At 43.6% G+C, this 22,371-nt stretch overlaps 1 protein-coding gene across 2 annotated transcripts in view; it reads left to right on the top strand.

The window, feature by feature from the left end:
• The window catches only part of cfap221 (cilia and flagella associated protein 221), a 196,409-nt gene that overhangs the window by 82,866 nt on the left and 91,172 nt on the right, over positions 1-22,371 (top strand). For both annotated transcript variants that reach the window (XM_067987292.1, XM_067987291.1), the window contains 4 exons: positions 6,286-6,424; positions 11,527-11,623; positions 14,855-14,963; positions 15,183-15,270. In XM_067987292.1, the coding sequence (XP_067843393.1) occupies positions 6,286-6,424; positions 11,527-11,623; positions 14,855-14,963; positions 15,183-15,270 (433 nt within the window). The remainder of the gene's footprint in view (positions 1-6,285; positions 6,425-11,526; positions 11,624-14,854; positions 14,964-15,182; positions 15,271-22,371) is intronic.

Below are 22,371 nucleotides of genomic sequence, written 5' to 3' on the forward strand. Positions count from 1 at the left end.
GGCGAGCACACAGAGCTCTTGTAGACAAGGCGTGTGTTCCCTGTTGCACCCTTGCGTCTTTTTCCACTTCCTCCTCCGGCTCCTACCCCTCCTCCTCATCAGCCTCTTCTTCTTCCTCCTCAGTCTCTTCCTCTTCCTCCTCCATCTCTGGCTTAGGGTCTTCTCCGATCATCGTTGGCAAGGGCTGTTCCCTCATGGTGCGAGGTTGTGCAGCATGCAGCATACCACCACGAATCTTCCCACCCACTCAGCAGAGTACTGGAGGGCTCCTCTGGAATGGTCCAGGCAGCGGAAGCGTTGTTTCAGGAGGACTATGGTGTGCTCCATGATGTTGTGTGTGGCAGCATGGCTCTCATTGTAGGCCTGCTCTGTACGTGTGCGTGGGTTCCTGAGCAGAGTCATGAGCCACCACATGAGGGGATAGCCCTTGTTGCCCAGTAGCCAGCTTTTGACCTGCCGAGCCGGGTGAAAGATAGCTGGCACATTGTATTGCTGCATAATGAAGTGAAGGCTGCTCCCAGGGTAGCGGGCATCAACCTCCATGATTCAATGTGTGTGGTCACACACCAAGCTGCACGTTCTGGGAGTGGAAGCCCTTTCAGTTCACGAAGATGGCTGAGTTGATATGCAGGGCAATGCGCGTGCAGTCAGTGGCACCCTGCACCATGGGGAAGCCAGCATTGCGAGCAAACCCCTGTGCTCGCTCGTTCTGCTTGTCTCTATTAACAGGGAAGATGATGAACCTGTTCCTCATCTGGTACAGTGCGTCTGTGACCTCCCTTATGCAGCAGTGCACTGCATACTGCGAGATGTTGCATATGTCATAGCAGAGGCCTGAAATGATCCTGAGCCGTAGAAGTTCAGCGCCACGGTTACCTTCACAGCCACAGGCAATGCTGTCCTTGCCCTGGTCTGAGGCTGTAGTTGTGACCTCAGCAGTTGACAGATCGCCATTTCGACCTCCTTGGTGAACCACGGCCGTCGGATGCAATGCTCCTCGCTCATGTTGAGGTAGCAGGATTGGTCTTCTGAAGGTCCTCATTGGATATGGCATCATGCTCAGTGCCCTGTGCCGCCTCCTCCTCCCTCTTCTCATAGCTTGACCTACTGTGCATGGCCTCTCTGCATGCTCCCAGTCGTGTTCAATGCCCAGCGGGAGCCCTGGTTGCCAGGAATGTTGTTCAACCACGGTTGTAATTTTCCGAACCGTAAGGCACTAGCTCCCAAACCACACTCAAATGTACTCTAGAAACTCTCAGTAAGAATAGGGAGTTCCAAAAACACTTCCTATTCCACCAACAGCCAGAAGCAATAATCCAGCAACTAACCTGCAACACCTGTATGGTCCCTTTAATTAGCGTTGGTGGGGGTCCTCCAGGCCGCCTGAGACATGTTCAGGTGTGCGTGGTTAAGACTGTGCGTTGAGTTGAGTGATAGATACCATTTTGGAACTTATCACTTTAAATCAGCGTTGCACACTGATTGTACGCATTTTGTCCCTACTTTACATGCTGCGGCATTCGCTCTCTGCGCACGCGCTAATACCTATACCAAGATTGCGTCCGGCGCACGTTATGCTAGAGAAGTGCGTGCGCAGCCGAGACGCCATTTTGGCACTTCAAGAGGCTGAATAGCGCCGAAATAACGGGCGCTAGATGGCCCAATTTCTAGCCTGTGCTATCTACGTTAAGACAGGTAGGAGTGGAATCAAGTGAGGTTTTTTTTATTCGTTCATGGGATGTGGGCGACGCTGGCAAGGCCAGCATTTATTGCCCATCTTTAATTCCCCCTGAGAAGGTGGTGGTGAGCCTCCTTCTTGAACCGCTGCAGTCTGTTTGGTGAAGGTTCTCCCACAGTGCTGTTAGGTAGGGAGTTCCAGGATTTTGGAGTACAGTGCCATAGAGATGAAGAGAAAGAGATGATGGAGTAGAATGGGATGGCGAACCATATCAAAGGACAAGGAAAGCACAAGGAGGGATAATGTGCTAACAATATCTTTCGATGCTGTGGAAAACAACACTCAAGGGACTTAAACAGCAATTGGCAGAAGAGGTGGGTGCATTGATGGGTGGCATGGAGGTGTTTGAGAACCTTAGAGAGGAGAGGGAAGTTGGAGATGTGGTGATAGTTGGAGAGCAAAAGGGTTGAGGGTATATTTTATGATGGTGGAGTGGTTTCAGTTCTCCTGTTTCTATTCAAGGGTCAATAGAGGGCAATTCCATGGTTGTTTCCTGGGCACTGCTGGAAAAGGCCGATAGGCAATATATATAGGTAGTTGCACAAAGTGATTCACATAGATTTGTAAACATCACTCTTTAAAGTAAGCTGCCATGGAATTCACATCATGTAGCAGGTCTGCCGTGGCTGTTGAAGTCTGATACTCACAAACACCACCCTGCTCCTCATTGTAATTACTACTTGGTCAATCTCTAGTGGTCTGGAGAAGATTACCTACCTTCCAGGGTCTTCTTTGTTCTTCTAAGGAGCATCTTCTATATCCTGTTTGCACCTGGCTGTCACCCAGGCCTCAGGGATTACAAATAATGGGTCTTTTTTTAAGAAAATCCCTTCAGGCAAAAACAGACAGATGCTCCAGAGTGGGGTCTGCTCTTATACATCACCCAAGAGTGGGAAGAATCACATGGGACTCTTTCAGTCCCATGACATCAGTACATCACTAAACGTCTTAAAGGAAAATTGCTCCTTTGTGATTTTTTTCCCAGCCAATGTAGCACAGTGATTTTTCGCACTAGTGTTTCTTAGAAGAACAAAGACAACCCTACAAGGTTGCTAATCTTTCTTTTCCATTTGAATGCTACCATTTTTTATAGGTTTTAATTCCCTAATTTAAAACTTGATGGCATTTTTCCACAGAGGAAAAACTGCTAGAAAACACCATTATCACATCTAAAGGGTGGGATGGTAAATAAATAACCTGAGATAAGATGTTAACTGTGAAGTGATTAATTGTTGTCATCATCATTGCTTTTAAAACAAGAAGACTTTTGTTCAATGTTATAATACATGGCCAACTTGAAAATGGTCTGGAACTTTTAAGATCTGGGGTACTCAGCAGATCTCTGGAAGTTTTCCAGACAGCTGAGAATAAATTCCAGGATATGAAATTCCATTAACGCCATAAATCTGTAGCTTTGAATTAAACTCATTGTCTTAGACATTAAGAGTAAATTTTCAAATTATGATCGACTAATAATGAATGAAAACATCTGCAGCTATAGAAATAATGGTATAAACTTAACTGATAAATTAACCGTATAGAGTGTTAGTAATAAGTACATGGTACATGGGAAGAACACCACCTGCACGTTCCCCTCCAAGTCACACACCATCCCGACTTGGAAATATATCGCCGTTCCTTCATTGTCGCTGGGTCAAAATCCTGGAACTCCCTTCCTAACAGCACTGTGGGAGAACCGTCACCACACGGACTGCAGCGGTTCAAGAAGGCGGCTCACCACCACCTTCTCAAGGGCAATTAGGGATGGGCAATAAATGCTGGCCTCGCCAGCGACACCCACATCCCGTGAACGAATGAAAAAAAAGTGCAACATTTGCCTTACATCCTGTATAGGTTACGAAGTAAACTATACGCATCTCCAGTACGTAGGGTATTACATCAATGACATATTTAATTTGTGATCTAGGGATCCTAAACAGGTCTTAGTACAACTCCAAAATTCCATTATTTATAGAGGCTCTTTATTATCCTCCCTCCCCTCCCAAAACAAAAGATTTGTGCCTTATACTTAGTCGAGCAAGAGTTTATAGCACTTGAGCAAGCTTTAAATAATACCACATGTTAATGATTTGTATTCCTCCCTATTTCTAGTAAAAGTGAATGGATTTCTAGTTACAGCCTGTCCATCAATAACATACCTTAATATTTTAAAAGCACTTTATCAAACAAACTTTTTTTATAACTGACTGCTTCCCTTCAGGTGGTGTGTTCCGTTTGAAAACGAACAAGTTGGAAAGTTTCTTGCTGTAAACAGTAAACAAGAAAGTCCAGTTGTCCCATACAACTTGAAAATTCTTGCTGGATTTTCGTCAAACCTGATAAGAGGTTTCAGTTCCTGTTTCTTTTTTCAAAAATGAACATGCTGAGAGTTATCAGTGTATCTCCAAATACTTTACTCTGATGGAGTAGTTTGTTATTTCACAAACTTAAAATTCGATTACTGCATTTTTGTAAATTTTAAAAGGCCATATCAAATTTGATAGTGACCTAATTCTTTAAAAAACATACTTACTAGAAATCACCCTCCCAGCTGCGGAGGGTATGTGTTAATCACTTTCTGAATTCCATTAATGACATAAATCTGTAGCTATGGAAGATGTGTTTTGTCCTTCTTAAAGTCATTCCCTTAGACAATGTAAATGTGCATGTTTTGATCAACTGTGGAAAATATCGGCAGCTAAGGCAATAGGTTAAAATAATGATATAAACTCAGCTGAGAAATTAGCTGTATAGAACATGAGTGTTAAGTAAGTGTGACATTTGACTATTCAGATTTAATTTAAACTACCTTGTTAAATCAGTCATGGTTGAATCAAAACTGAACGTGTCTTCCAGTTATATTAGTAGCAAAACATATGTGACTGGGGGAGATACAGACCTCAAGGGTTGAAAGGTTCTACCACGAGGAGTCATAGTTAAGAAAAGATCATTTACACCTATGTGCAACAGTTAGGCTGCTAGGGAGCCTGTGCACTCTCCCCTTTTTAGTGCCACTTTCAGCTCAGCTCACTCATGGTACCACCGGATTTCCTGTCCCCTCATTTGGCGTGCTGCTCACAAGAAATAATTGAGTGCTGGGCAACTCGCCAACTGTACTATAATGAAGCCCAAACCCGAAAATGGTTTTGGACTCCCACTGAAGCGTTCAGACAGGAATAGCGGATGCATCACTGATTTTTCACCCTTTTTTGGGCATATGTTTAAAATTGCCCCCAATGTATTCCCATATTACAAAGATCAGAAAATCAAAGCGTGGTTGACTCCGGGTGCAAACCCACTTAGAACATAAGAAATAGGAGCAGGAGTACGCCATACGGCCCCTCGAGCCTGCTCTGCCATTCGTTCAGATCATGGCTGATCTTCAACCTCAACTCCACTTTCCTGCCCAATCCCCATATCCCTTGATTCCCCTGGAGTCTAAAAATCTATCTCAGCCTTGAATATACTTAACGACTCAGCATCCACACCCCTCTGGGGTAAAGAATTCCAAAGATTCACAACCCTCTGAGTGAAGAAATTCCTCCTCATCTCAGTCTTAAATGGCTGACCCCTTATCCTGCAACTGTGCCCTCTAGTTCTAAACTCTCCAGCCAAGGGAAACAACCTCTCAGCATCTATCCTGTCAAGCCCCCTCAGAATCTTATATGTTTCAGTGAGATCACCTATCATTCTTCTAAACTCCAGAGAGTATAGGCCTATTCGACTCAACCTCTCCTCGTAGGACAATCCTCTCATCCCAGGAATTATCTAGTGAACCTCTGTTGCACCGCCTCTAAGGCAAGTATATCCTTCCTTAGATAAGGAGACCAAAACTGTACGCAGTACTCCAGGTGAGGTCTCACCAAAGCTCTGTACATTTGTAGTAAGACTTCCTTACTCTTGTACTCCAATCCCTTTGCGATAAAGGCCAACATGCCATTTGCTTTCCTAATTGCCTGCTGTACCTGCATGCTAACTTCTTGTGTTTCTTGTCCAAGGACACCCAGTCTCTCTGAACACCAACATTTAATAAATTCTCACCATTTAAAAAAATATTTAGTTTTTCTATTCTTCCTACCAAAGTAAATAACCTCACATTTCCCCATATTATACTCCATCTGCCACCTTCTTGCCCATTTACTTAACCAGTCTATATCCCTTTGCAGAATTTTTGGGTGTGATTTTAAACCCCAAGAGCGGGTGGGCTGGGAGGCGGGTGGGAGTTGAAAATAGTTTTTTTTGGGTCGCAACTGCAAAATATTTGGACTTGGCATTCCCAGTGGGAAGCCTGCACTTTTCCGCGCCGACGTTAAACCTGGAAATAAAGCCGGGTTGCAGTTGCGACCCAAAAAACAACTATTTTCAACCCCAACCCACCCCTTGTGGTTTAAAATCACCCCCTTCGTGTCCTCCTCACTGTTTACTTTCCTACCTAGTACTTCTTAGTACAATAGGTACCAATGTACTGTGCTGCCAAGAAAGGGTATTGTTCTATCTTTTACATTCACATTAGTTCTCAATCTTTATATTTATCTGATTTATCTCAGGCCCCAAGAGGAAGATGAAGGAACTGAAGATACCTTCACAAAGAAATTGCTGGATCCTCAAAGTCTCTCACCAGTGCACATTTCAAGAAAAAAGCGACAGCAGAAAATTTTATTGGATCACAGCTCGAGGGAGTTGAAGGTAAATTGTTACAAAATATATTGTCTGTTTGTATGGCACAGTGGTAACAATTTTAAGTTTCTACAGAGTTCATTGCAAATTCAGACTTTTGATGTTCTATGCTTTGGTACTGTACTTGATAAAATCAATATACTTTCAAAGCTAAGTTAATTTAAAAGCTTTAGTTATCCAGCATGAATATCATCACCTGAGAAGGTGTAACTGCTTGGGAGATACTTTTAAAAGATTGACCATTCTGAAAAAAAAATTATAAAATTATCCATAACTTACCCATCCCATCCTGCAATAGCTCCAACATTTTTCCCCAAACAAGTCTCCCTTTCTCAGGGTTATTAATGTTGTTTATTGTAACAGCCTGACATAGATTCGATTCTGTGAATATGACTATCAGCCAACGTTCCAGATTTCTCCATCACCATCGCTGGGTATGTCCTGTCCCACGGCAAGACCAGATCCACCAGAGATGAAGCACAGTGATATACAGTGGGGGGAGTGGCCCTTGTAGTCCCCAACATTGACGCCGGACCTCACGGCTTCAGGACAAACGTGGGCTAGGAAACCACCTGCTGACTACCACCAACAGTCCTCCCTCAACTGATGAATCAATACTCCTCCATGTTGAACACCACTTGGAGGAAGCAGTGATGGTAGCAAGGACGCAGAATGTACTCCTGGGTGGGGGACTTCTATGTTCATCACCAAGAGTGGCTCGGTTGTACCACCACTACCTGTGCTGGGCAAGTCCTGAAGGACGTAGCTGCCAGACTGGGCTTGCAGCAAGTGGAGCGAACCAACACAAGGGAAAAACCTACTTGACCTTGTCGTCACCATTCTATCTTTTTTTATTATTCGTTCATGGGATGTGGGCGTTGCTGGCGAGGCCGGCATTTATTGCCCATCCCTAATTGCTGTTGAGAAGGTGGTGGTGAGCCACCTTCTTGAACTGCTGCAGCCCGTGTGGTGAAGGTTCTCCCACAGTGCTGTTAGGAAGGGAGTTCCAGGATTTTGACCCAGCGACAATGAACTTCCAATCTCTGAGCTACCAATTATATCTAGAATCTCTGTGAAAGCATATGCCTGTAATTCCAGCATTTCATTTGTTTATGTTCTATTTTGTTTGAACCGATAGGTGGCATTTGCCACAAAATAATCGTCAATTTCTGACAAGTGGTCCTTTTTATAAGGAGGGCGCCACTAAAACAATTGGCTCACAACAAACTAAAAATGCATGTAACTTTAGAATATTATCCTATTTTGATAGTCAACAAAAACCAGTATGTCCAGCGATGCCCACCGGTCGCTTGGAGTGAACCACTGGACACCATGTGATCCCGCTCTACAGCATTTTATTTGTAATGTTTCTAGCATTAGTAAAAACATTTCAAGGAATTCCGTACATGGCAAAAGAACCAAAGGTGACATGAAGAAAAACATTTTTACACAGTGAGTGGTTAGGATCTGGAATGCACTGCCCGAGGGGGTGGTGGAGGCAGATTCAATCATGGCCTTCAAAAGCGAACTGGATAAGTAGTTGAAAGGAAAAAATTTGCAGGGCTACTTGGTCAGGGCGGGGAAGTGGGACTAGCTGGATTGCTCTTGCATAGAGCCAGCGCGGACTTGATGGGCTAAATGGCCTCCTTCCATGCTGTAACCTTTCTTTGATTCTATGCTTTATGTGGTTCACCCAATGTAAAGTATCTTGTTCCTTGTAATTGAAATTAATTAACTTTGTTACTATTACTATCAGCAGTCCTACCTTCTCTACTAACTATATTCATTTTGAGCTACCATATCCCTGGTGCCAATGGCACTCTGCACATTCGAGATAGTCTTTTGGTCCCCGATCTCTTCAAGTGGACCCATGCTTCCTGTAAAGTTTAGCTTTTCCAGAATATCTCCTCCAATCATCTACAAATGTTAAGCTTTTATTTTTTACTCCATGCATCCAGCCAATCATTGAAACCAATGCAACAGACCACTAACCTAGTATCCTTGATCTTAAATTTTCTGAGCATTCTCCAATAATTTTCCTTTAAGATGACAGGCTTCCTATCATTATATCATTTGTTTCAATATGTGAAGCAACTATAGTTCCCATACTTTGTCCCTTCATTAAGTCATCTATCGTACTTTCTATGCCTTTAATCCCAGTAAAACACTGACTGTCCTACTGAAAGCAATTACGGTAATTCAATAACTCTAAGGGTGAAGACATTATTCCCTGGTTTTACACAAACTAACCTCCACTGTGTCTAGTCCCTTTATTGTTTATTTAAAAACTACTATATTTCCCTAAACCCCTCTACTCCTCTCTCCTCCTTTAAGATGCTCTATGAAAGCTACCTCCTTGATCAAGCTGTCCTAATATCTCCTTATGTGGCTCGGTGTCAAATTTTGTTTGATAATGTTCCCGTGAAGCGTCTTGGAACATTTTACTACGTTAAAGGCGCTGTGTAAATGCAAGTTGTCGTTGTTCCCCCACCTATGCCATTTTTCCTTTTTATGAGAATAGATTTAACTTAGTCTTGCTTCATAACTCAGTGGTCCAGCAACACTGACTAGGGTGGTATATTGAGGCATACAGAATAAGATCACAATTCTGTATCATTTCTGCAACTTGTATTTAATTCCTATCATGATCCTTGCTGTTCATGTTGGAATTCAGAGAATGTGTGCATGTTGTTCTATAAATTGGGATGACAAAGAAGGGGCAAATCACACATCTTATATTTTCTGTAGTTTTGCAATATATTAAAATATAGATAACATTGTAGCAAAAACTCTCAATAAGCAGGATTTCTAATGATGAAAATGTTAATAAAATGTTTTATAAAAATAAAAGTAGCATTAAAATAGCTTGATCTCTGTACAAATTATTCATGACTGCTTTTTAATTTGCTTCCTGTCCGTCTACATTTCACTGATACTGGATGCAAATCACAGAAGCCAGTCTTCAGCCAATTCGATTCACTCCACGTGATATCATGAAACGGCTGAGTGCACTGGATACAGCAAAGGCGATGGGCCCCGACAACGTCCCGGCTGTAGTGCTGAAGACTTGTGCTCCAGTATTAGCTGCACTTCTAGCCAAGCTTTTCCAGTACAGCTACAACACTGGCATCTACCCGACAATGTGGAAAATTGCCCAGGTATGTCCTGTCCACAAAAAGCAGGACAAATCCAATTCCGCCAATTACCATCCCATCAGTCTACTCTCAATCATCAGCAAAGTGATGGAAGGTGTCGTCGACAGTGCTATCAAGCAGCACTTACTCACCAATAACCTGCTCACCGATGCTCAGTTTGGGTTCCTCCAGGACCACTCGGCGCCAGACCTCATTACAGCCTTGGTCCAAACATGGACAAAAGAGCTGAATTCCAGAGGTGAGGTGAGAGTGACTGCCCTTGACATCAAGGCAGCATTTGACCGAGTGTGGCACCAAGGAGCCCTAGTAAAATTGAAGTCAATGGGAATCAGAGGGAAAACTCTCCAGTGGCTGGAGTCATACCTAGCACAAAGGAAGATGTTAGTAGTTGTTGGAGGCCAATCATCTCAGTCCAAGGGCATTGCTGCAGGAGTTCCTCAGGGCAGTGTCCTAGGCACAACCATCTTCAGTTGCTTCATCAATGACCTTCCCTCCATCATAAGGTCAGAAATGGGGATGTTCGCTGACGATTGCACAGTTTCAGTTCCATTCGCAACCCCTCAAATAATGAAGCAGTCCGAGCCCGCATGCAGCAAGACCTGGACAACGTCCAGGCTTGGGCTCATAAGTGGCAAGTAACATTCGCGCCAGACAAGTGCCAGGCAGTGACCATCTCCAACAAGAGAGAGTCTAACCACCTCCCCTTGACATTCAACAGCATTACAATCGCCGAATCCCCCACCATCAACATCCTGGAGGTCACCATTGACCAGAAACTTAACTGGACCAACCATATAAATACTGTGGCTACAAGAGCAGGTCAGAGGCTGGGTATTCTGCGGCGAGTGACTCACCTCCTGACTCCCCAAAGCCCTTCCACCATCTACAAGGCACAGTCAAGAGTGTGATGGAATACTCTCCACTTGCCTGGATGAGTGCAGCTCCAACTACACTCAAGAAGCTCGACACCATCCAGGACAAAGCAGCCCGCTTGATTGGCACACCATCCACCACCCTAAACATTCACTCCCTTCACCACCAGCGCACTGTGGTGTACCATCCACAGGATGCACTGCAGCAACTCGCCAAGGCTTCTTCGACAGCACCTCCCAAACCCGTGACCTCTACCACCTAGAAGGACAAGAGCAGCAGGCACATGGGAACAACACCACCTGCACGTTCCCCTCCAAGTCACACATCATCCCGACTTGGAAATATATCGCCGTTCCTTCATTGTCGCTGCGTCAAAACCCTGGAACTCCCTTCCTAACAGCACTGTGGGAGAACTGTCACCACACGGACTGCAGCGGTTCAAGAAAGCGGCTCACCACCACCTTCTCAAGGGCAATCAGGGATGGGCAATAAATGCCGGCCTCGCCAGCGACGCCCACATCCCATGAACGAATAAAAAAACAATCAGTTTAAACCTATCAGGATATAGCAAGAGTCCAATGTGACTAAAAGTGATTTACATTTATGAATGTTCAGTAAAATGCCTCTGAAATCAAAATTCTTTCCTTCTATTGTAGAGGATAACACCATGGTGTTAGCCTTGGCTCGGTAGTGGCACTCTCGCCACTGACTCAAGGTCATGACTTCAGAGACTTAAGCACATAATCTGGTTGACACTTCAGTGCAGTACTGAGGGAATGCTGAATTGCTAGGGGTGCCATCTTTTAGCTGCCCTCAGGTGGATGTGAAATACCCCATGATGCTATTTGAAGAGCAGGGGAGTTCCATTGGTGTCCTGGCCAACATTTATTCCTCAACTAGCAAAATCAGATGAATCAGTCATTTGTCTCATTACTGTTGCTGGGATCACGTGTGTGAAAATTTGGTGCTGCGTCTCCCTACATGACAACAGTGGCTACATTTTAAAAATACTTAATTGGCTATGAATATTCTTAGATTGTGAAAGATATATAAATGCAAGTTCTTTCCTTCTTTCTTTATCAGAACATGAAGTTTCCAGTTGATTTATCCAATCCTCATGCTGTAGCCGTTGTGTTAAATCAGCAACCAGGCAAACTACGAATAAAAGATCTGCGAGAGGGTAATGCAAGTCAGAAACATTATTATTATATGTGACATTTACCTATTTAAGTACAAACAAAAATCTGCTCCCCATATCCTATCCTGCATCAACTCCTGCTCACCTTTCATCACTGCTCATCTTTCATCGCTGGCCTACACTGGCTCAAATTTTAAGTTGTCATCATCATGTTTAAATGCCTTCATGGCCTTCTCCAGCCCCACAACCACTCCCTAACTCTCCATTCTTCTGATTCTGCCTCTAGTACATCCCTCTCTTTCCGCCCCCCCCACCTTCACCACACCATTGCCTTCAGTTACTTAAGCCCCATGTTTTGCAATTCCATCCCTAAAACCCTCTGTTCTCCACTTCCCTCTCTTCCTTTAAACCCATCTCTTTGACCAAGCTTTTGATCACAACTCCTAATTTCTCCTTAGAATCATAGGAAATTTAAGGCACAGAAGGTGACCATTCGGCCCATCGTGTCTGCACCGGTCAAAAATGAGCCACCCAGTCTAATCCCATTTTCCAGCACTTGGTCTGCAGCCATGTAGGTTACGGCACTTCAGGTGTGCATCCAGATACTTTTTAAGTGAGTTGAGGGTTTCTGCCTCTACCACCCTTTAAGGCAGTGAGTTCCAGAACCCCACCACTATCAGGGTGAAAAAACTTTTCCTCAGCTCCCCTCTGATCCTTCTACCAATCACTTTATTAACCTCCCTGCTAAGGGAAATAGGTCCTTCCTATCCACTCTATCTAGGCCCCCCATAATTTTATACACCTCCATTAAATCACCCCTCAGCCTCCTCTGTTCCAAGGAAAACAACCCCAGCCTATCCAATCTTTCTTCATAGCTAAAATTCTCCAGTCTTGGCAACATCCTCGTAAATCTGTTCTGTTCCCTCTCTAATGCAATCACATCTTTCCTGTAATGTGATGACCAGAACTGTACACAGTACTCAAGCTGTGGCCTAACTAGTGTTTTATACAGTTCCAGCATAACCTCCCTGTTCTTATATTCTATGCCTCGGTTAATAAAGTAGAGTATTCCATGTGCCTTTTTAACCACCTTATCTATCTGTCCTGCTACCTTCAGGGATCTGTGGACATGCACTCCAAGGTCCCTCACTTTCTCTTCACCTCTCAGTATCCTCCCATTTATTGTATATTCCCTTGACTTGTTTGCCCTCCCCAAATGCATTACCTCATTTCTCTGGACTGAATTCCATTTGCCACTTTTCTGTCCACCTGACCAGTCCATTGATATCTTCTTGCATTCTACAGCTTTCCTCCTCACTATCAATCACAAGGCCAATTTTTGTATCATCTGCAAATTTCTTAATCATGGCCCCTACATTTATGTCCAAATCATTAATATATACCACAAAAAGCAAGGGACATAGTAATGAGCCCTGTGGAACCCCACTGAAAACATCCTTCCAGTCACAAAAACACCTATCAACCATTACCCGTTGCTACCTGCCACTGAGCCAATTTTGGATTCAACTTGCCACTCTCCCTTGGGTCTCATGGGCTTTTACTTTTTTGACCAGTCTGCCACGTGGGACCTTGTCAAAAGCCTTGCTAAAATCCATGTAGACTACATCAAATGCACTACCTTCATCTACTCTCCTTGTTACCTCCTCAAAAAATTCAATCAAGTTAGTCAGACATGACCTTCCCTTAACAAATCCATGCTGACTGTCCTTGATTACTTTGTGCCTTTCTAAGTGACGGTTTATCCTGTCCCTCAGAATTGATTCCAATAATTTGCCCACCGATGTTAGGCTGACTGGCCTGTAATTACTCAGTCTGTCCCTGGCTCCCTTTTTGAACAATGGTACAACATTAGCAGTCCTCACTGAAGTGCACCTAAACCCCATTCCCTCCCCAGTACAGCTAATTGTTAGATATCCATCTCCAACTTGTACACATTGCATGCTACCAGCTCATGTATCCTCCCATTCACTCGCTCCATTCTCACTCACCTCAACCTTAGCCTTCCATCACCTCCCCCCACTTCAATTCACTCAACTCAAAGGCAGGTAGCTAGTGGCCAGAGGCCCTCTCACCCTGTTTTCCTCCTTCCCTTCCCTCTCCTCTCCCTTGTACCCTTACTTCCTATCTGTTTCTCTGAAAATTTACTTTTGAAAATTCAACATATTAGTTTTCTTAAAAAATAAATCAAATTAGAATGAGGGAAGACATTTTTGGATAGATTTTAATTTGGGCCACCCAGTGCAAACAGAGCAGTAGCAGGCTGACAATGGCTTACAGTCCCATTTACACTGGCGCTCCAGTGGCCACCATCTTCACAGAGACCTTCTGATGGGCAGCAATTGGGGTCCTATAACATGCATAGGACCCCAGTTGTGTTTTTGATGGACAACTTTGTGGAGCGTACACCATACACAATCTGCCTAGTTTTACTCGCTTCAGAAGAAAAATGTAAGCCGCTGCTGCCCTGGGTTCCCCACCTCTACCCCGGACCTACCTTCCTGCCAGCTGGGTCAGTCTCTAGGCTGCCCAATATTGCACTGAGCCAGAGAGTTGCAGCAGGGTGCTCATTTCATGCTCGTAGCCTGACATAATAACAAGGCCCAGCATTCAAAATGGACCAGGCCTCCCACCAACAGGATTGGGCAGCTAGTCGTTTGGTTGGCCGCCCAATAATGAAAATCTACCTCTCTGCCTCTCTCACTCTTGCTTTCACTCAGTGCGTGTTCTCTCTCCTTTTCTCTCACTGGTGTCCACAAAACAAAAGCTGCAACAGGTGGTGCAATTAGTAGTCTTTTTTTTCTCTCTCACAGATACACCCTTACTTTTTTTTTAAATTATTAAAAGATTGGGCAGTTGCTCTTCCCATATCACCCATCAAGCATACTCATGATCAGAAAACCTGGGCTTGTATTCTTTTGCTGTTAGCTCTGGTTGTGAAAGAATATGTGTGTTTTTGTAAAAATAATTAAAATTATATAATTCAATATTGTCATATTTACAAAATAGTTCTCATCAGTTAAAACTTGAGATGAACTTCATCAATACCTAGCTGTGTTTTAGTGCTTTAATGAAGCTTCTACAAGTTGTTGGTGCACCTTCTTGTTTGACTCCTTGGTGAATAATGCTAATAAGTACTCTTTCACATGCATTAATGCCCAGTCTCAAGCATTAACGAATGGTTAAGCATAACATTTATGAGCGCTTTTGAAGTTTTTCCAGATATTAGCACCTTAACCCTTTATTTTTTTTTAGCATTGAGTAACGTTCAAGGAGCATCAAAAAGCAAACAGGCAAAAGAAGCAGTGTTTAATCAAAAAGTCAAAAAAGATGTTATGACGGAGCGAGCTAACCAGTTACGATGGTAAGCAAAAGATGAAATAGCAGTAGTGCGTATTTGTATTGTTATTAGTTGGAATGTGAGTAATTTTGATTTCTTTAATTTCAATGTATTGACTCAAAAATACTATCTGATAGATAAATGATCATAGAAGTATTGATTTTTCCCAGTAATATAAGTAAGTATTCTCTTTTCTAGTTTGTTTGGAGATCGCACTAACCATGTCTTCCCATCATCTTTCAGGCAGATACACCTTGGTAGAGATCCAATTTCTGCTAAAGCTAAACGGTGGGTTCTGGAAAATAGGCAGCTAGCAGAAGAAGAATACAAGGTTTGAAGTAATTTAATATATATATGTATGTATATATGTATGTATGTATGTATGTATGTATGTATGTATAAATAAATTTAACAGTAGTCATTTGAGCAGCGCAAACATCTTCTTGTCCCCAAAACAAGCCCCACAGAAAACCTGGAGCCAGTGCAAAATGGGCACAGGGACATTGCCCCTAATTCTTCTGCCCCTCTGTGCCTGATATGCCCCTATGCCACCAGTGCATGGAGGCAGCATTTCAGCCCGTCAATGTTGAAAGTGTTAGATGATACATTTTGGGAAGAAAAACAAGGACTGGGAGGATACACTCAATGGAACAATGCTGAAGGATGTCAATGAACAGAGAAACTTAGGAATTCAAATTTCCTGAAAGTGCAAATGCAGATAGATTAAGCAGTAAAAATGATCAGTGGCATCTTGGGTTGAAAAATTAGGGTCCAAAAGTAAAGAGATAATGACAAATCTGTACACGGCAATGATTGGGCAATATAGTACTACATGCAGTTTTAGGCAGCCATTGAGAGCATACAGCATAGATTTACCAAGTTATGTCAAGAATGTTAAACTATAGTTCTGAGAAGAAATGGAGGTTTTTAAAATTTTGAAATGTTTTGACAAGTGAATAGGGAAAGACTATTTTCTCTGGTTGGGAAGTCAATGATAAGGATCAGCAATTTAAATCATGACTAAGAGACTAATCATGACATACTTTTTTTATTCAGAAAGGTGTTCCAGCATGGAAAGCTTTGTCACAGGGAGTGGTTGAGACAGAAACCATTTCATCTTTAAGGGAAAAAGCGGACAAATATACGAAGCAAAAGAGGGTGCATAATTATGGGAGGAGAAAGGGGTAGCTGAATTTTTAGACTACAGTAGCAAAGAACCAACACAGACAAAACACAGGGAGAAATTCAACATCATTTCACCTGTTTATTGAGTGTAAAATCAGGAACAGGGGCACAAATTTTGGGTGATGATTTCCTGTGCCCAATCTTCCTTGGAAGTCCGCTGGCTGCCAAATTGGAAGCCGGCGACTTTTGTGTATGAACTGTGCCCACCTGTAACAGGCGTTAGGCGCCTTGCATATGCAAATCGGGGCCAGTTGTAGGGCCCCAATAGAAATTCATGTACAAGTTGGTGGAGCTCATGCTGCGCCTGCTCTGTCTAGTTGTTCCAGGTCTTAAAGGGACTGCTAGATTCCACAAAAAAACAGCCAGAATACTTTTTAATAGTTACATTTCTGTGAAGCCAGTGCTCCTCCTAGCTCCTAATACTGTGGACTGCTGCCGGCCCGGGTTTGCCCCGCTTCATCTCCCCCCTTCCCAGGGCCTATCTGCAGATGGAGCTGGCTGGTTATTGGTCAAGCCTCGACTGACGAATTGCATCAAGACGCCTGATTGACGTCCACAACTCATCTATTAAATCAAATGAAGCCCGAAGCCAAATTTCAATCAGGCTGCCAGGGTCCGGTGTGCGAAGTCAATACTCTGCTGATTTGCCCCCCTTATTGGGTGCAAGTCCAATTTCTTGTCCAGTGGGAAAAATTACCTCCTTCTGTGCTGCAGACTTCGATAGTTCTAAAGGCACCACCTGATGACTCTGGCCACTTTATATTCATATGGGTAAAATTTAAAATCAGCGTTTTTAAAAGGCCAGCAAATAGCATCAGCATCTGAATTACATCATGCTTATACACCAACAAATTGAAGTAAAGCTTGCACCTATTTTGGGAGTGAGCTTCCTACACAAATTGTATATCTAATTGGACATGTGTATCAAATGCATTGTGAGTGGAGATCCAGCATAAGTGCTCTGCAACCATATGTCCAATCTGTTGAGCCCATTTATAGAGCATAACTGACCAAAAAAGCCATCTTAGTATGTTCCCCATATAATGTTGGGCAAGCTACTGTTAGCTACCCCCACTGGACACATCGGGCACGATTTTACCAGGGGTGCGGGTTGTCGGCGGGTAGGCCAGCGCGCCCGGTGAAATTAGTGGGTTGCCCGTGCGATCGTAGCAGGCAACACACTAATTGGATCCACTTACCTGCTCCTCCGGGTTCCCCGATGCTGATCTGCTCATCGGGCGGGCTGCGCATGCGCAGTAAGATCTGTCAGCTGGAGGCACTCTATTTAAAGGGGCAGTCCTTCACTGACAGATGCTGCCACAAACAGCAAAAATTACAGCATGGAGCAGCCCAGGGGGAAGGCTGCTCCCAGTTTAATGATGCCTCACCCCAGGTATCATTAGATGGGGTGAGGAGGAGGGGGAGGACAGAGATCTTCCCCCCGGCGGGAGGGAGGAAGCGGCCTGCCTCTGCCACCAAGAAGGCCTGGCTCAAGGTGGCAGAGGGGGTCACCTGCGCCACCAACATATCGCCCACCTGCATACAGTGCAGGAGGCGCTCCAATGACCTCAGTAGGTCAGCCACAGTGAGAACACGTAGTCTTTCCCCTACACTCCGTCTGCCACAACACTGCCCCCACCCCACATCTCCTTCGGCACTGCCAACACTACTCTGTCACATCACCCCTCATACCCACTCAAACCCCATCCTCATCTTACCTGCACCTACTCACCTCGCGAGTACTCACCCCGCCACTACCACGCAACCCAATCCTCATATAATCTCATGGCTTTATCCCATACTCACCCTCTCGTGTATCTCTCTCACGGCCAGCCTCACTCAACCTGCCACCACCTGTGCTGCAGCCACAGGGCATGCATCACATATGTGCAGTAGGAAGCGTAAGGCAAACGTGTCGTGAGCATGAAGGGGATGCACAATGGTGTTTGAGGGTTTGTCATGGTCCTTACTTCTATTGAATTAAAGAACAACTCACATCACACATTATATTGGCACCACTACTGCCATGTCTTCGCGAATCCCGTCCGGTTTGTGCAATAATGCCTGCTCCTGGGTATCCCTATGAGGACCCACCACCGATGCCACCCAGTGTGTCACTGCAGAGTGGGTGTAGGTGTATTTGCAGGGCTCTTCTGCGCAGACGACTGAGCGACATCGGGGATGTCCCCGGTTGCAGCTTGGAAGGCTGTGGAGCAGAAGTTCGGGAGGGCAGTGGTAACTTTGACAGCGACAGGTAGGAAGATGGTGCACGGGCCAGCCAGGAGCAGCTTGGCATGAGAGAGGCTGCAGATGTCCACGGCTACATGTCGACTGACTCTGAGCCTCCGTGTGCACTGCTGCTCAGAGAAGTCCAGGAGGCTGAGCCTCGGTCTGTGGAACGTGTGGCGAGGGTAGTGCCCTCTGCGACACATCTCTCTCTGCGGTAGCCCTCCCTCCTGCTGTACAGGTGGATGTGTCACAGCACTCTGTTGTGGAGCTCCACGTGTCAGAGGTGGACGGCGTGGATGGTGAGGCTGGTGATGCTGTTTGCCCTCCGAGGAGGTCATGACTGCAGCTACGGTGGCCCCCATCCGCAAGATGTACATCTGAGGGGGTCCACAAGGTAGGTACATGTCTCCGGACCCCGGGGTAAGTGTGCAGGTTGGTGACTTCGACCGTCAGGAGGAGGGTGGTGGAGGCCAAACTTTGTCCCAAGTGACAGAGCGGCCTCCTGCAATGGCTGAGGGTCTCTCCCCCACCCCACCTGTCAAATGGACCTTTGCAGCTGCCACAGGCTGACGTCTGCAACACGTCCATTTCAACTGGGACTGTTTCCCCCAGTGTGTGAAACAGTCCCATGTTTATCCAAAATCACACACAGTCCCTTAATCAGGTCAGTTAATGACCTGAACAAGCAAAGTAAATACACTCAAGTGGCATCCCGCTGGCTTTAATTGCCTGCGGGATTCCCACCAGCGGGGGCTGCGTACGCACCCCCGCACGTCAGCGCGGAACCCGGAAGTGGGCGGGATCGAGGCGCGATCCGGTCCCGCACCTGGATTTCGGAATTTTCGGGGGGCCCCCGCCGAGAACGCACCCGGTAGCGGGTGCTAAAATCGGGCCCATCAAGTGCTTACAGCCTAATAGTGAAATCAAAATAATTCAGTGGGGCTGATTTTCTGAATTACACTGCCAGCAAGGAGTTTCATTCACCAACTGTTTATTTCATGAAATTGTGGGTATGCTGACCATAATTATCCATCCATTATAGAAAATACAATGTACTTTTTGGTGCTTTCCTACTTATCAGCAGCCCCATAATGCATATCTTGAAGCCTCAAGGGATTTACCTACTTTCATCCAAAAAGGTATAGTGAGATAGTGTTCCATAATGCTTCACAGAAACTCCACTGGCCTTCCACATTCCCATCAAATATCTGAATACCTTTATGCTAATTTGTGTAGCCCCTACAGAGTTTGAGACACTTTGTCTTATTTTGAGCTACACCATTCTCATCCAACCACTTCTAGAGATACTGTAGGTTGATTCACATGAAGTTACAATCAAAATAACTTGGTTGTACCAAAATTCTGCTCCAAATTCTTGGTCCTTTCTCATCTGGCTGAAGATTATCAAGGCTATCCATAAAGTAATGTTTTTCACAAAGAAGAAAATGGTTTAAATCTTAAAATTCTGAAAGTCAAAGATTTTTTAAAAAATTCACAATCTTCTAAAAATCAAGTATGAGGCTTTGTCACCTATGTTTGGGGTCATCCGGCTTGCCGTTCTCTACTGCTGCAGCCTTCTTTGCGGCAAATATTTATGTTACTTTTTCGCTTCATTTTGGGGTAGAATTTGATAAAAGATAGAATCCAGGGACAGGCTCCTTAATTATTCTACATATTCAGTCTTCTTTGAGCCCTAGGTGATCCAGTTAAGATTTAATTTAATGTAACGCAATTTATTACTTTCCTTGCTGTTTTGTGGTACATCTGTCATCAGAAGACAATTTATAACATTTCCATGACTATCAGGTAAAAATTGATACACACTTCTCCCCAGTTTTTTTGTTAGCACCTCATGATTTTGGTGGACTACTGATTTATTTTTAAGTAATGCTGTTTTTAGTTTATAAATATGTTCTCAAGTTGTGATTACATTGCAAAATAAGGTTGAAAATTGCTTAACAATTTGGGACCTGGCATTTTTCCATTGAAAATATGTATATGCCTGATTACTTTTGAAAGTTCACATTAATATTTAATTTGGAATATGCACCACCTCACACTTATCTATATTGAAATTCATTTCCCATAACATGCCCATTCTGCAAGTTTATTAATGTCCTCTTCTATTTTGATGCACCCTTCCTTTGTATTAACTACACCCCCTCCAATTTGGTGTCGTTCGCAAATTTTGAAATTGTACTTCCGATTCCTAAATCTAAATTGTTAATGTAAATTGTGAACAACAATGGTCCCAGCACCTATACCTGTGGTGCACCACTTCCCACCGTTTGCCAGTATGAGTAGCTATCCTTAACCCCTACTGTTTTCTGTTTTGTAGCCAGCTTGCTATCCATTCTGCTACCTGTCCCCTGACTCCACATGCTCTGACCTTAGCCATGAGTCTACAACACAGTACCTTATCAAAGGCCTTTTGAAAATCCAAATATGTTACATCTACTACATTACTCTTGTCCACTCTTTGTTACATCTTCATAGAATTTAATAAGGTTGGTCAAGCATGACTTTCCCTTTTGACATCTGTGCTGACTTCTTTATTATATTTTCATTCTCTAGATGACTTTATTACATCTTTGAGTAAAGATTCTATTAATTTTCCTACCACCAACATTAAACTAACTGGTCTATAGTTCCCTGGACTTGTGCTCTCTCCTTTTTAAATATAGGAATAGCATTAGTTGTCTGCCATCTCCTCCCTAACTTCTTGTAATGTTCACAGATGCAATCCATCCAGACCAAGGGTCTTATCCTCCCTTAGTTTATCAATTATCTCCCCCCTTTCTATCTTAAATGGTTTAATACCTTTTTCAACCTCTTCTTCTAATGTCCTGCCCACCTTGTTAGTCTCCCTGGTAAATACAGAAGCAAAGTAACTTCAATATTTCTGCCATTTCACAGTCATTACCTTTGAGTTTATCTTGTGCATCCCTTAGTGGCCCTATCCCTATTTTGATTTCTCTTTCTTATTTGTGCCTATAGAATGCTTTACTATTTCTTGATAATTTAATCTAAGTTTCTCTTTGCCTTCCTAACTTTTTTTGACTTCTTTCCTAACCTTTTCTTATTCCTTTTTGTCATTCTCTCCTTTATTGTCTATGTACTTAGAGTATGCCTTTTCTTTAGTTTCAATTTTACCCTTATCTTTTTATTCATCCATGGAGTTTCATTATTGACTAGTTTGTTCTTGCTTTGTAGAGGAATACATTACTCCTGGACACTATTGATCACCATTTTTAATATTATCCACTGATGTTCTATTTCTTTGCCCATCAAAATTTTTTCCCAAGTTTACCTGCCCTAGTTCCACTCTCATCCCCTCAAAATTAGCCTTTTTCCAATTTATTACTTTGGTATTTATCTTACTTATCTTTCTCAATCATTATTTTAAACCTTATGTTATGATTGCTATTGCCTAAATGTTCCCCTATACTTACTTTTCTTACCTGTTCTGGTTCATTTCCCATTACTAGATCCAGCAGCAATTTCTCTATTGTTGAGCTTCTCACATACTGGGTAAGAAAGGAGTCATGTACATACTGTAATAACACCATTCCCATTTCCCTACCTCTTCTTGCCAGTTTATTTGGGGGTAGTTGAAATCTCCCACAATTATTCTTCAATTTTTTTTTTACTCATTTCATAGATTTTTCCACATATTTCTTCCTCCACTTCCCTTCCACTATTAGGTGGTCTGTAAGAAATACCTCTTCACATGATTGATCCCTTCTTATCCTTTGTCTTAATCCATATGGATTCTATTTCTATCTTAATGTTACTTATGTCCCTTTTTTCTATTGCTATTATGTGATCTCTAATTAGTACAGCTACCCCACTCCACCCCCCACCTTCTTCCTTCCCTATCCTTTCTAAATAAATTATATCCTGCAATATTTAACTGCCAGTCCTGTACCTTATGTAACCATGTTTCAGTTATCCCTTCCACAGCTGGCTCCTCACTACAAATTATTGCCTCCAGTTTCCCATTTTGTTTTAGATGCTG

The sequence above is a fragment of the Heptranchias perlo genome, chromosome 7, assembly GCF_035084215.1.
Source record: "Heptranchias perlo isolate sHepPer1 chromosome 7, sHepPer1.hap1, whole genome shotgun sequence".
Taxonomy (NCBI): domain Eukaryota; kingdom Metazoa; phylum Chordata; class Chondrichthyes; order Hexanchiformes; family Hexanchidae; genus Heptranchias; species Heptranchias perlo.